Source organism: Scyliorhinus torazame, chromosome 9 (genome assembly GCF_047496885.1).
Source record: "Scyliorhinus torazame isolate Kashiwa2021f chromosome 9, sScyTor2.1, whole genome shotgun sequence".
NCBI classification, from domain to species: domain Eukaryota; kingdom Metazoa; phylum Chordata; class Chondrichthyes; order Carcharhiniformes; family Scyliorhinidae; genus Scyliorhinus; species Scyliorhinus torazame.
The window spans coordinates 110076593-110088265 of NC_092715.1; the positions used below are offsets into that span (position 1 = coordinate 110076593).

General features: G+C 43.6%; 1 protein-coding gene across 5 annotated transcripts in view; it reads right to left on the minus strand.

The window, feature by feature from the left end:
• nudt12 (nudix (nucleoside diphosphate linked moiety X)-type motif 12) overlaps positions 1–11315 on the minus strand; it is a 62957-nt gene extending 51642 nt beyond the window's left edge. For 2 of the 5 annotated variants that reach the window (XM_072516393.1, XM_072516387.1), the window contains exons 1-4: positions 11219–11300; positions 9424–9739; positions 6593–6809; positions 4286–4875 (exon numbers count right to left, since the gene is read on the minus strand). In XM_072516393.1, coding sequence (XP_072372494.1) covers positions 4286–4875; positions 6593–6809; positions 9424–9502 — 886 coding nt within the window. In that variant the 5' untranslated portion in view covers positions 9503–9739; positions 11219–11300. Of the gene's footprint in view, positions 1–4285; positions 4876–6592; positions 6815–9423; positions 9740–11218 lie in introns of all 5 variants that reach the window. The other 3 variants (XM_072516392.1, XM_072516388.1, XM_072516389.1) reach the window with 3 other exon arrangements.
• Positions 11316–11673: the final 358 nt, after the last annotated feature.

Genomic DNA, 11673 nt, shown 5'->3' on the forward strand with positions numbered 1-11673 from the left:
CCTCACACCAATGGATCTTATTATTAGGTTAGAGGAGGAGGATGGGTGGGAGACACTACACGTGTAGTGTCTCGGGTTTCCTCTCCACCAGAATTTATTGGTTGGGGGGGGGGCCTTCCCAGAAGTCCGCGGGTCGAAAAAAAATAAAACAGAAAAGAAGTGCTTTAGTGTTTTTAAAGGAGAAACTTACCTCCCAGAAATCACTTGCGCACCGCTCCCGCCGAAATCCAATGGCCTGCTCCTGTGAAAGTAAGTGTTTTTAAAGGAGAAACTTACCTCCCAGAAATCACTTGCGCACCGCTCCCGCCGAAATCCAATAAGGATTTTTCTTTAAGTCAACTTTGTCTACAGGAATAGTGCCAGAAGACTGAAGGATAGCAAATGTTGTCCCCTTGTTCAAGAAGGGGAGTAGAGACAGCCCCGGTAACTATAGACCAGTGAGCCTTACTTCTGTTGTGGGCAAAATCTTGGAAAGGTTTATAAGAGATAGGATGTATAATCATCTGGAAAGGAATAATTTGATTAGAGATAGTCAACACGGTTTTGTGAAGGGTAGGTCGTGCCTCATAAACCTTATTGAGGTTTGAGAAGGTGACCAAACAGGTGGATGAGGGTAAAGCAGTTGATGTGGTGTATATGGATTTCAGTAAAGCGTTTGATAAGGTTCCCCATGGTAGGCTACTGCAGAAAATACAGAGGCATGGGATTCAGGGTGATTTAGCAGTTTGGATCAGAAATTAGCTAGCTGGAAGAAGACAAAGTGTGGTGGTTGATGGGAAATGTTCCGACTGGAGTCCAGTTACTAGTGGTGTACCACAAGGATCTGTTTTGGGGCCACTGCTGTTTGTCATTTTTATAAATGACCTGGAGGAGGGCGTAGAAGGATGGGTGAGTAAATTTGCAGATGACACGAAAGTCGGTGGAGTTGTGGACAGTGCGGAAGGATGTTACAAGTTACAGAGGGACATAGATAAGCTGCAGCGCTGGGCTGAGAGGTGGCAAATGGAGTTTAATGCAGAAAAGTGTGAGGTTATTCATTATGGAAGGAATAACAGGAAATCAGAGTACTGGGCTAATGGTAAGATTCTTGGCAGTGTGGATGAGCAGAGAGATCTCGGTGTCCATGTACATAGATCCCTGAAAGTTGCCACCCAGGTTGAGAGGGTTGTTAAGAAGGCGTACGGTGTGTTCGCTTTTATTGGTAGAGGGATTGAGTTTCGGAGCCATGAGGTCATGTTACAGCTGTACAAAACTCTGGTGCGGCCGCATTTGGAGTATTGCGTGCAATTCTGGTCGCCGCATTATAGGAAGGCTGTGGAAGCTTTGGAAAGGGTGCAGAGGAGATTTACCAAAATGTTGCCTGGTATGGAGGGAAGATCTTATGAGGAAAGGCTGAGGGACTTGAGGCTGTTTTCGTTAGAGAGAAGAAGGTTAAGAGGTGACTTAATTGAAGCATACAAGATGATCAGAGGATTGGATAGGGTGGTCAGTGAGAGCCTTTTTCCTCGGATGGTGATGTCTAGCACGAGGGGACATAGCTTTAAATTGAGGGGAGAGAGATATAAGACAGACGTCAGAGGTAGGTTCTTTACTCAGAGAGTAGTAATGGCGTGGAATGCTCTGCCTGCAACAGTAGTGGTCTCGCCAACACTAAGGGCATTCAAATGGTCATTGGATAGACATATGGACGATAAGGGAATAGTGTAGATGGGCTTTAGAGTGGTTTCACAGGTCGGCGCAACATCGAGGGCCGAAGGGCCTGTGCTGCGCTGTAATGTTCTATGTTCTAACACCATCACCTGCAAGTTTCCGTCCATGCCACAGACCATCCTGACTTGAAACTATATCGCCGTTCTTTCACTGTCACTGGGTCAAAGTCCTGGAACTCTCTCCATTGTGAGTTTAACTACACCACATGGGCTGCAGCAGTTCAAGAAAGTGATTCATCGCCCTACTCAAGGGCAATTACAGGCACGAAAATGCTGGTCTAGTCAGCGACGCTCACGTCTCTGTGAAGGAATAAAGAAAAACTGCTGCCTGGATGTTTTGATATGCTTTTATATGATTCCCTTGGTCATAACAAAAGCTTTTAAATCAGAATCTCACTTTCTTAAAAATGTAAATATCCAAGGTAAGGTATTAAGTGTCCGGAAATAGAACATTGATAGCTAGTGGAGTGAAATGAGCTCACAGTGATTTGGTTTCCCATTTTGCATTGTGCCTGATATTCCTTTTCACTCTATTCATGATTGGGAGCTAATTATAATTGCCCCAGTACCATGGGAGACCTTGGAAATGGTGTGAGAATGCAGTGTTGCTTATTTTCAATTCTAAAACATTCCTGCATTATTGATTCTACTACCTACAACCTCAATATGCTACACATTTTAAACATATGGGTGCCAAAATGCATTTAAGCAGATTGAGTTTGGCAAACCTAAAGAACACGCAAGATTGAAGCACTGAACACTGGGCAGATTCCTAGTAAAGGAAACTGTCACGAATCAAGAATTGGATAAGACTGAACTTCAGCCATAAAACTAATCTTCAAAAGAAGGCCTTCAACATTTATATGTTCTAAGTATAATATCATTAATTTACAAGGGCGGTGGATTGAATACGGCTATAAAATCGCTATGTTAATGGACAACTTCAAACTATAAATGTAAAATGTTTCCATGAGTGTTCATGCTCCCTCTTATTGAAGCCATCTTTATCCCATAACAATCTTGTGTTGTGGAACTGAATTGGTTTTCATTAGTGAAAAGGAAATATGGACCAGGTTTTTCAAATGTTAAAAGGGATTACACAGATTGAAAAATCATTGCGTTTGGACTGTGAATGCAGAACTGGAGGATATAAGAATAAAGTGAACATATCTTTAAAAGTTTCCAGATGAGGAGAGTCCCCTCCTGAGTTTTGTATCTGTGAGAGGTGTTCAAAATCATGTGAGGTCTGGACAGAGCTGAAAGGGAGAAACTGTTCCCATTGTTAGAATGGTCGAGAACCAGAGGACACCAATTTAAAATAATTGGCAAAAGAACCAGAGGCAACAAGGGGGAAACTGTTTTTATGCAGTCGTGGTTAGGATCTGGAATGTCCTACCTGAGATTGCAAAGGAGGCAGATTCAATTGTATCGTTCAAAAAGGAATTGGATAATTATCTAATGGTAAAAGGTTGGCAGGGCTCCGAGGAAAAGGTATGGGAGAGGGTCTGGCTGAGTTTTTAAAATTCGTTCATGGGATGTGGGCGACGCTGGCTGGGTCAGCATTTATTGCCCACCCCTGAGGGCATTTAAGTTATTGTGGGTCTGGAGTCACATGTAGGCCAGACCAGGTAAGGATGACAGATTTCCTTCTCTAAAGGACATTAATGAACCAGATGGGTTTTTACAACAATCGACAATAGTTTCATGGTCACCATTAAGACTTTCAATTCCAGATGTTTATTGAATTCAAATTGTACCATCTGCCCTGGTGAGATTCAAACCCATGTCCACAGAGTATTACCCTGGGTCTCTGGGTTATTAGTCCAGTGACAATACCACTATGCCAATGCCTCTTGCAGACAGGTGGCATAGGCATAGACAGGTCAAATGGCCTCCGCCTGTGCTGTAACCATTCTATGATTCTGTAAGTGACGGATTAGACTCCCAGTTACTATAGTTAATGCTGGATTCATAAATGCCTTCACAGAGGGTGGTGAGTCTCTGGAACAAGCTGCCAGAGGCAGTAGTAGAGTTGGGTACAATTTTGTCTTTTAAACAGCATTTAGACAGTTATATGGGAAAGATGGTTATGGAGGGATATGGGCCAATTGCGGGCAATTTGGATTAGGTTAGGGGTAAAACTGGGCGGCATGGACACGTTGGGCCGAAAGGGCCTGTTTTTATGCTGTGAACCTCTATGACTCTGTAAAGATCTGTTTAGGAGTGAAATTGATGGTTAAGAATAAAAAAGAAAAGACAATCAATTGAGTTATGGATGATTGGGGCCACTGCAATATCATATCAAGGGAGGCAATTGGTTAATACATTACATAGAATTCAAGTTTCAAATTTACTTTGGGGAGCGTCAGTGAGAAATTTTGCAGAAACTATCTTCGGGAGAGTGACAGGATTGAGTTCATGCACTTTCCTTATTCCCTGCCTTTATTGTTCTTAATTGAGGTTGTTGCAGTAATTTTATGTCTGAAAATGCAGGTAAAGCAATTGGCGGAACAGTTTTTTCTATTTATTCCATACATCCAGACTTCAATTCAGTTATGAAATACGTGAATACTCACCGGCTTCCTCGTTATTTAAGTTCAATAGATGTGGGATGAGTGGCTGGAGAAAGCGACAATCTGGGTATTTAACCCTAAATTTTTCTATAGCAGCAAAATCTGCATTTATCGCAAACCAAGCAACAAGTCCATCATCTTCGGCGAAGGCACTGCCTTCTCCCGATTTAACACAAGATCCAGAATGGTTTCTCTGCAGCTCTGCTCCGAGGAAAATAGAAGTGAATTCTGATTTGGTCAAGATCTGCTCTACGTCCTCGTACTGCAATCTGCAGAGGTGGATGCCAGCTTTTCTGGAATCTTCACATTTTGCTGAAGTAACCAATGGATTTAAATTGGAAAACAAAATGTAGACAGTGGTTGGTTGAATCTCCTTGTCCTTTAACCAGTCAGAGTTGCTTCTTTTTACACTCAGCCTATTGAGCAAAGTTCTGCTGAAATAATTCTCACTTTCTTCTGGGCTGTCAGACCACATTCTTGATCGAGCACCAGGTTTAGGATTTGCCAACAAACTAGCAACATTCTTGTGCCCCCAGAATTTTGCAATATCCAGAGCTGTTTGTCCGGAATCATTTGAAAACGACGTGTTGCACCTGGAAGAAAACAAAAAAGCGCACCATGTATGAAATTAGGCTTTGCACACTCAGGAATCTGACCTTTGTTTTTAAACCATGTTTTTTTCCAAAAGTTTACAAATTAGCTGTGAACTAAAATGATGCTGCCATGGTGATTAAAACAGGCAACATAGTAGATCTTTGTTGATCGTTGCTAAAATGTTTTAACCTGGACTATATTACGCTGAGTTGGCCACATTCATATGTTTTGGTCCTGTCCAAAGCTGGAAGATTACTGGAAGGAGGTTTTTAGGGTAATCTCTTAAGTGGTGCACGTGAAACTGGACCCGGGCCCTCGGGAGACCATATTCGGGGTGTCGGACTAGCCGGGGTTGGAAACGGGTGCGGAGGCAGATGTTGTAGCCTTCGCCTCATTGATCGCCCGAAGGCTGATCCTGTTGTGGTGACGATCAACCTCTCCACCCTGTGCCCTGGCATGGTGGGGGGACCTGCTGGAATTCTTGATGCTTGAGAAGGTCAAATTTGAACTGAGGGGAAGGATGGAAGGGTTCTGCAATTCATGGGCGTTATTCATTATGCACTTTCGAGAATTGGATTACATCGAACATTACAGGGGGAGGGGAGCTGGGAGGGTTAGGGGGAGGGGGACTGTATGTGTTACTGGTGACTATGGGTGATTCCTCATTCCTTGTTGTCATTTGTTTATGTTAACATGTGGGCTAATGTCTGGGGGTTTGGTGGGAGATGGGATTGTTATTATTGATATGGGGATTGACATTGCATTCATTACTGATTATTATTTATTGTTGGGTGTAAATTTGGGAGAAAATGTGAAAAAGGAGAATAAAAATACTTGAAAGAAAAGAAAAGAAATGGCATCAATGCATTGGACAGCAGCAAATTGCCCAGGGTTCCCACATTCTAATCTCTATAACGTAGAAGTTTGCATTCATAGATTCAACTGAAGGCAGTGCAGCAATATCCCCAAGGCCAAATAAGACTTACAGTCAAGCTTAACTTGTGAATAACTGCAACCTTGATAAGTTACTGCACGGTAGCTGACATGCTGGACACACATCTAGTGCAATGTCAAAACTTCTAAGAGAATAGGGAAAATTGCAAGTAAAAATAAAGCACAAGGCTGTAGAAACAGGCTGGAAGGCCAAGCAGAGCTTTATTTAAGTTCCTGATCTGAACCACATATTAACGAATGACTACGAGAGGTACCATCATTTCAGACTTGGCCCAGAGCTGAGCTGGGTAGTGCTGGGAAGCACCATGTGCAACTGCTCTGCGACCTGTGAAGCTGAATGCTGGGTGGGGGGTGCCTGACCCTGATATTGCCCTTAGTGTTGGGTGGGGTTACTGGGTTATGGGGATAGGGTGGAGGTGTTGACCACATGGGGATAGGGTGGAGGTGTTGGGTAGGGTGCTCTTTCCAAGAGCCGGTGCAGACTCGATGGGCCGAATGGCCTCCTTCTGCATTGTAAATTCTATGATGATATATATGATATACGTGCTGATTTAATTATATTTTCAAAAGTACATACTCAATTGTTTGCAACTTTCTAAATATACATTTTTTTTAACCTTTTAAGCTCGGAACGATCATGAACTCCAAAGTTCCTGGAAACCTGATTAATTTTATCCAACGTGAGCCAGCAAGACAGCTCATTGTTCACAGCTATAGTTCTGACAGATAACTCAAACTATTCATTAAATTCTGCTTTTTTACCCCTTTTCAAGCAGCAGCTGAGCAACCTGGGAATGTCCATTCCTGCTAGCGTACATCAAAGCCGTCCAGCCCTTTTCATCCACTTCATCCACAAGAAAGGTGGAATAGTTTAGCAGCGTCGACAATTTGGCTGCATCTCCTTTAGCTGCATTCTCATGGAACTGTTTGACCATTTCTTTCTCAGGATTGTTTTCAGCCTCTGCCATCCTTGCTTTGCCTAAACTGGCAAACATATATATAATGAGTAAATTATTTTCAATGTGGAAAGTGTAGACTGTGGCATTTGAGCAATGAATGTGAGGGATGTGGGATTTGTAAATACTTAAAAAAACAAAGGCTGCCAATTTCTTTTAGTGTTGAACAGAAATAACACTTTATAAAAAGTTAAAACAAATATTAGAAACATGAATTAAAAGCTGAAAATATGAGAAACACAAAGATAGGCCAGGATTTTTCTGGTGAATTATTTCATCAGAGCTATACATTTCTAGCTCTGATGATAGGTTGCACACAAAACAATATTACCCGCCCTTTCTCTTTGAAACACTGACTGGCCAGCTGTGCATTTCCAGAATTTTCAGTTTTTATTGCAGTAATATTCCTTAATGGGTGCTTTTGTCAGCAGAGCAGGTTCAATTCCTCTGCTGGCTGAGGTTATTCATGAAGGCCCAACTTCTCAACCTTGCCTCTTGCCTGAGGTATGGTGACCCTCAGGTTAAATTACCACCAGGCAATTCTCCCCCTCAAAAGGGAAAGCAGCCTATGGACATCTGGGACTATGGTGAATTTATTTTACTTTAGAAGAATAAGAGTCAATGTCACTGAAACCTACAAAATTCTCAGAGGGCTTGACAGGGTAGGTGCAATGACATTGCTTCTGCAATTTTGGGAGCGTAAAACAGTGGAACACAGTCCCACCGTAAGGGTTCAATCATCTAGGTCTGAGATTAGGTGAAATTACTTCACTTAAAGGGTAATGAGTTTTTGGAATTCTCTATGCAAGAGGGACGTGGATGCTCCATCTTTGAATACATTTAAGACTATAGACAGATTTTTGGTCTATCAGAGAATTAAGGGATATTAGGGGTAGGCGGGAAGATGGAGTTAAAGCCCAGGATCCGTCTGGGGCAGCACAGTAGCATAGTGGTTAGCACTGCTACCTCACAGCACCAGGGATCCGGGTTTGATTATGACCTCAGGTCAGTGTCTGTGTGGAGTTTGCACATTTTCCCTGTGTCTCCGTGGGTTTCCTCCGGTTCCTCCCACAGTCCAAAGATGTGCAGGTTAGGTGGATTGGCCATGCTGAATTGCCCCTGAGTGTCCAAAAGGATAGGTGAGGTTACTTGGTGACAGGAATAGGGTGGGTCCTAGGTAGGGTGTTCTTTCAGAGGGTCGGTGCAGACTCGATGTGCTGAAAGGCCTCCTTCTGCACTGTAGTGATTCTAAGATCGCATTGAATGATGAGCAGGCTCGACAGGCCATATGGTCCACTCCTGCTATTTATTTTTCCCATCAAAAGTTTTACTAAAAATACATAAAGACCATCCATTAAAGATCAATATGATAAAGGGAGTAAGAAATGACTCAAAAATAAATACTCTCCATATGGATAATGAATAGGGCCTGATCTTCTGATCTCTGGATGATTGGGAACTGGATGTATTCCAAGAGGATGTACTAAGTAACTTTTCTGAAGTCTCAATACAAGGGCTCTGCAGGAATTGCCTGGGAAGTTTCAGCTGTCAATGGGAAACTCCCTAGTTAGGGTCAAAACACTTTGGAGGGTTCCCAAGTAATATACAACTAACCCCCCCGCCTCTCCGACTACCACCTGACTCTACCTCACTATCCTACACACTTACCTAACTAATATGGCAACGCGTGCCATAGCATCGGGGAATGGCTTGGCTTCCCGCAATGATGCTGCACTACACAGGACTCCGAGAACAGGTATGCTTTGAAGAGAACATTTTCGGACATCCAGGCCAGAAGTGCGGAGCTCCATCTTATTGCCAAAGAAGTAGTGGAGTGGCAATCCAATGGTGATAACCATTCCTCGGAAGGTTTGGCTATGTATAATTTTTAAAGTCAGTTTTACAAACAGAAAGCTTGGGAGAACAGAGATTTCACAACTACCTTGTGTGATAGGTTCATGCAATTTTCTTACTACTTTATCACCCGTGGCTTGCCACTCCTGCCATGAATAGCAAATTACCTCAAATATTCTTCTGGGTGAGAATGTGATTTACTTGCACTTTTTTCAACATTGTACACTGTATTCACTGCTCATAGTGTGGACTCATCCATATTGGAGAAACAAACCAATGCCAAACATCTGTTTCATTTGCAAGAGCAGAGTCACTTGTCACTTTAATTATCGGTCACTCTGAACTCCCTCCTGGCACCTTGAAGCTTGAGGAGGAGAACCTCATTCTTTTTGCTGTCCTCCAGCCTTAAAATGAACAAGTTATAACTTTACCCCCCGCTTCCATTTTGTCTTGGCCAATAGGGACTGGTAATGTAGGATTGTGTATAGAGGAGGTTATGGGTTGGTGTATGGGGATGGGGTTCACCTCTCAGCACACAGTCAGCAGGATGATTTGCACCTTTGGTGCTTACCTGTATTTTTATTTTGCTATGTTCCTGGGCTACTAGAATCCGCTGGACTTCACAAGCTTCTCACCACTTCTGCATCTGTTATATATCTTTTATTTCTGAATTTTTCCTCATTGTGCCTCCTTTTATCTTTTTATCACATCTGCCATTTAATCATCTCCAGTTTTTAATCTAATCATTTTACAGATTTTTATGGATGTGCTTATTTGCCTCACCTCGCAGTTCCTTCGCTCTGTTCCTCTTTAAAAGCTGTTTATCTGAAACATCTTCTAGTACTGATGAAAGGTCTTGCATTTGATATGCTAATCCGGCTTTAATTCCTTCACAGATGCTGCCTGCCCTGCTCAGATTTTTCGGGTTTTATTGCAGAATCCAACATTTGGACTTTATTGTGTGCAGTAAATCATCCGTTGACTTGAAGTCTATTTACTCCCTTGTGCAGAGTGAGGATGGGTGAAGAGGGTTTATTACCCTTCTGCTGAAGCATAAAAGCTGCTTGCTGGGAAGCTAAACAAAATCAATGTGGAAAATCTATGTGGGATAAAAAACTGAGTAACCGATTTGCCCTTCGATTCGTCATGGAAGAAAATGCCCTTATAACATATAAATATATATATATAAATAAAACATTTTGTTCCTAATAAAATTAATCTCTTTATTGAAGCCCCCCCCCCTCCCCCTGTCATGATATGCAAACATGCAACCAATGAACACTCAGAATAGGACACAACCAATGGGCAGTCAGGACACTTAGAGGTGGCATCACCACAAGGGAGCATGACATAAACACTATAAAAGGGATGAGGCACTCACACCCTGCCTCTTTCCACAGACAGACATCTAGAGAATTAGACAGGGTTGATCAGCAGCATATCACACCCCAGCACGTGGCTTTGAGCAAGCTGGTACAGTTAGACTGAGTTACTACAGTTAGATTAGCAGAGAGTCGAACTCATTTGAGAACTGTGTTAATAGTTCAGTAAACACGTTGAACTCATTTCAGAGTCTGGAGCATCCTTTAGTTAAGACTGCATTAAGTAGCAGCCTGTGTTATCCGAAGCAGCATAACATAACACCCCCCGCCCCCCATATCCTGCATTGCGGCAGGGTGGCAGAGTGGTTAGCACTACTGCCTCACAGTGACAGAAACCCGGGTTTGATTCCGACCTTCGGTGACCATAAGACAGAGGAGCAGAATTAGGCCATTTGGCCATCGAGTCTGCTCTGCCATTCAATCATGGCTATGTTTCTCATCCCCATTCTCCTGCCTTCTACCCATAACCCTGATCCCCCAGTTAAAATCAAGAACCAATCCATCACTATCTTAAAGACACTCAGTGAGTTGGCCTCCACAGCCTCCTGCGGCAAAGAGTTCCACAGTGACGGTCTGTTTGCACATTCTCCCCGTGTGTGTGTTTGTGTGGGTTTGCACCAGATGCTCCGGTTTCCTCCCACAGTCCAAAGGTGTGCAGGTTAGGTGGATCGGCCATGCTAAATTGCCCCTTCCTGTCCAAAGGTTAGGTGGGGTTACTGAGACAGGGCAGGGGGCTGGTGGCGTGTGCTTTCAGGGGGTTGGTCCAGACTCCATGAGCCCAACTCCTTCTGCACTGTAAGGATTCTGGATTGTAGGAGTGAGATGTTTGCCTTTTGCGTGCCCAGCTTGTCTCCTCTGCATTGATTCAGCAGCCCGGAGTTTATACCTGGGCGAGGGAAACTGAGTTTACACCTTCCAGGTCACCCTCTTTCTGCTCCGGCAACATCACTGCAACTCCCAAAACTCTCCCCCTGATAAAATGGAGAAACTGCCTGGACTCCAAATCAAAGTAAAAATAAGGGTATATTCTTATTTCTTTGCCCGAGATGATACCACTCAGGTGCCCTGCTAAACAGCAAATAAATGACTGGCGAGAATGAGAGGACAGCGGCATTGGGCGAATGGGACACATTTCCCCGGTGCCGAGCCGATGTTTAAAGGTCACGGCTGCAAACAGGAGGGAAGCGCAAACTTACAGCGAGAAGCGAGCCGGAAAAGTCAGGCTGGGAGCGGTCAGTGTCTCAGTGAGAAAGCCGCAGTTTCACCACCCCTGGTGACAGCTCACACTGACAGAGCGGGGCGAGGTGGGGGGGGGGGGGGCTTTGTACATTTCACACACTTGGCAGGGGCTGCAATGTGTCAAACCTGTGTTTTTTGGGGTACCGAGCTTCGTTTCTATTAAAATCAGAAATCAGTGAAGTTCTGAAATTTAATAATTTACGACCCGAAAGTTTCCCGGCCTCATTCGTCGTTGCATTGCGGGAGTTGTAGTTCCTGCTCTTGAATTTTCTCATGCTGCTGGAAGGCTTCCTCCGGATTGCACACTTAGGAAAACTGAAAGTGAACCTCATTGAACAAATCACCGACAATTCGATGCATTTACATTCGCGGCTATCCCTAGGCGTTGCCCCTGGAGAGTTTGAGGACAATC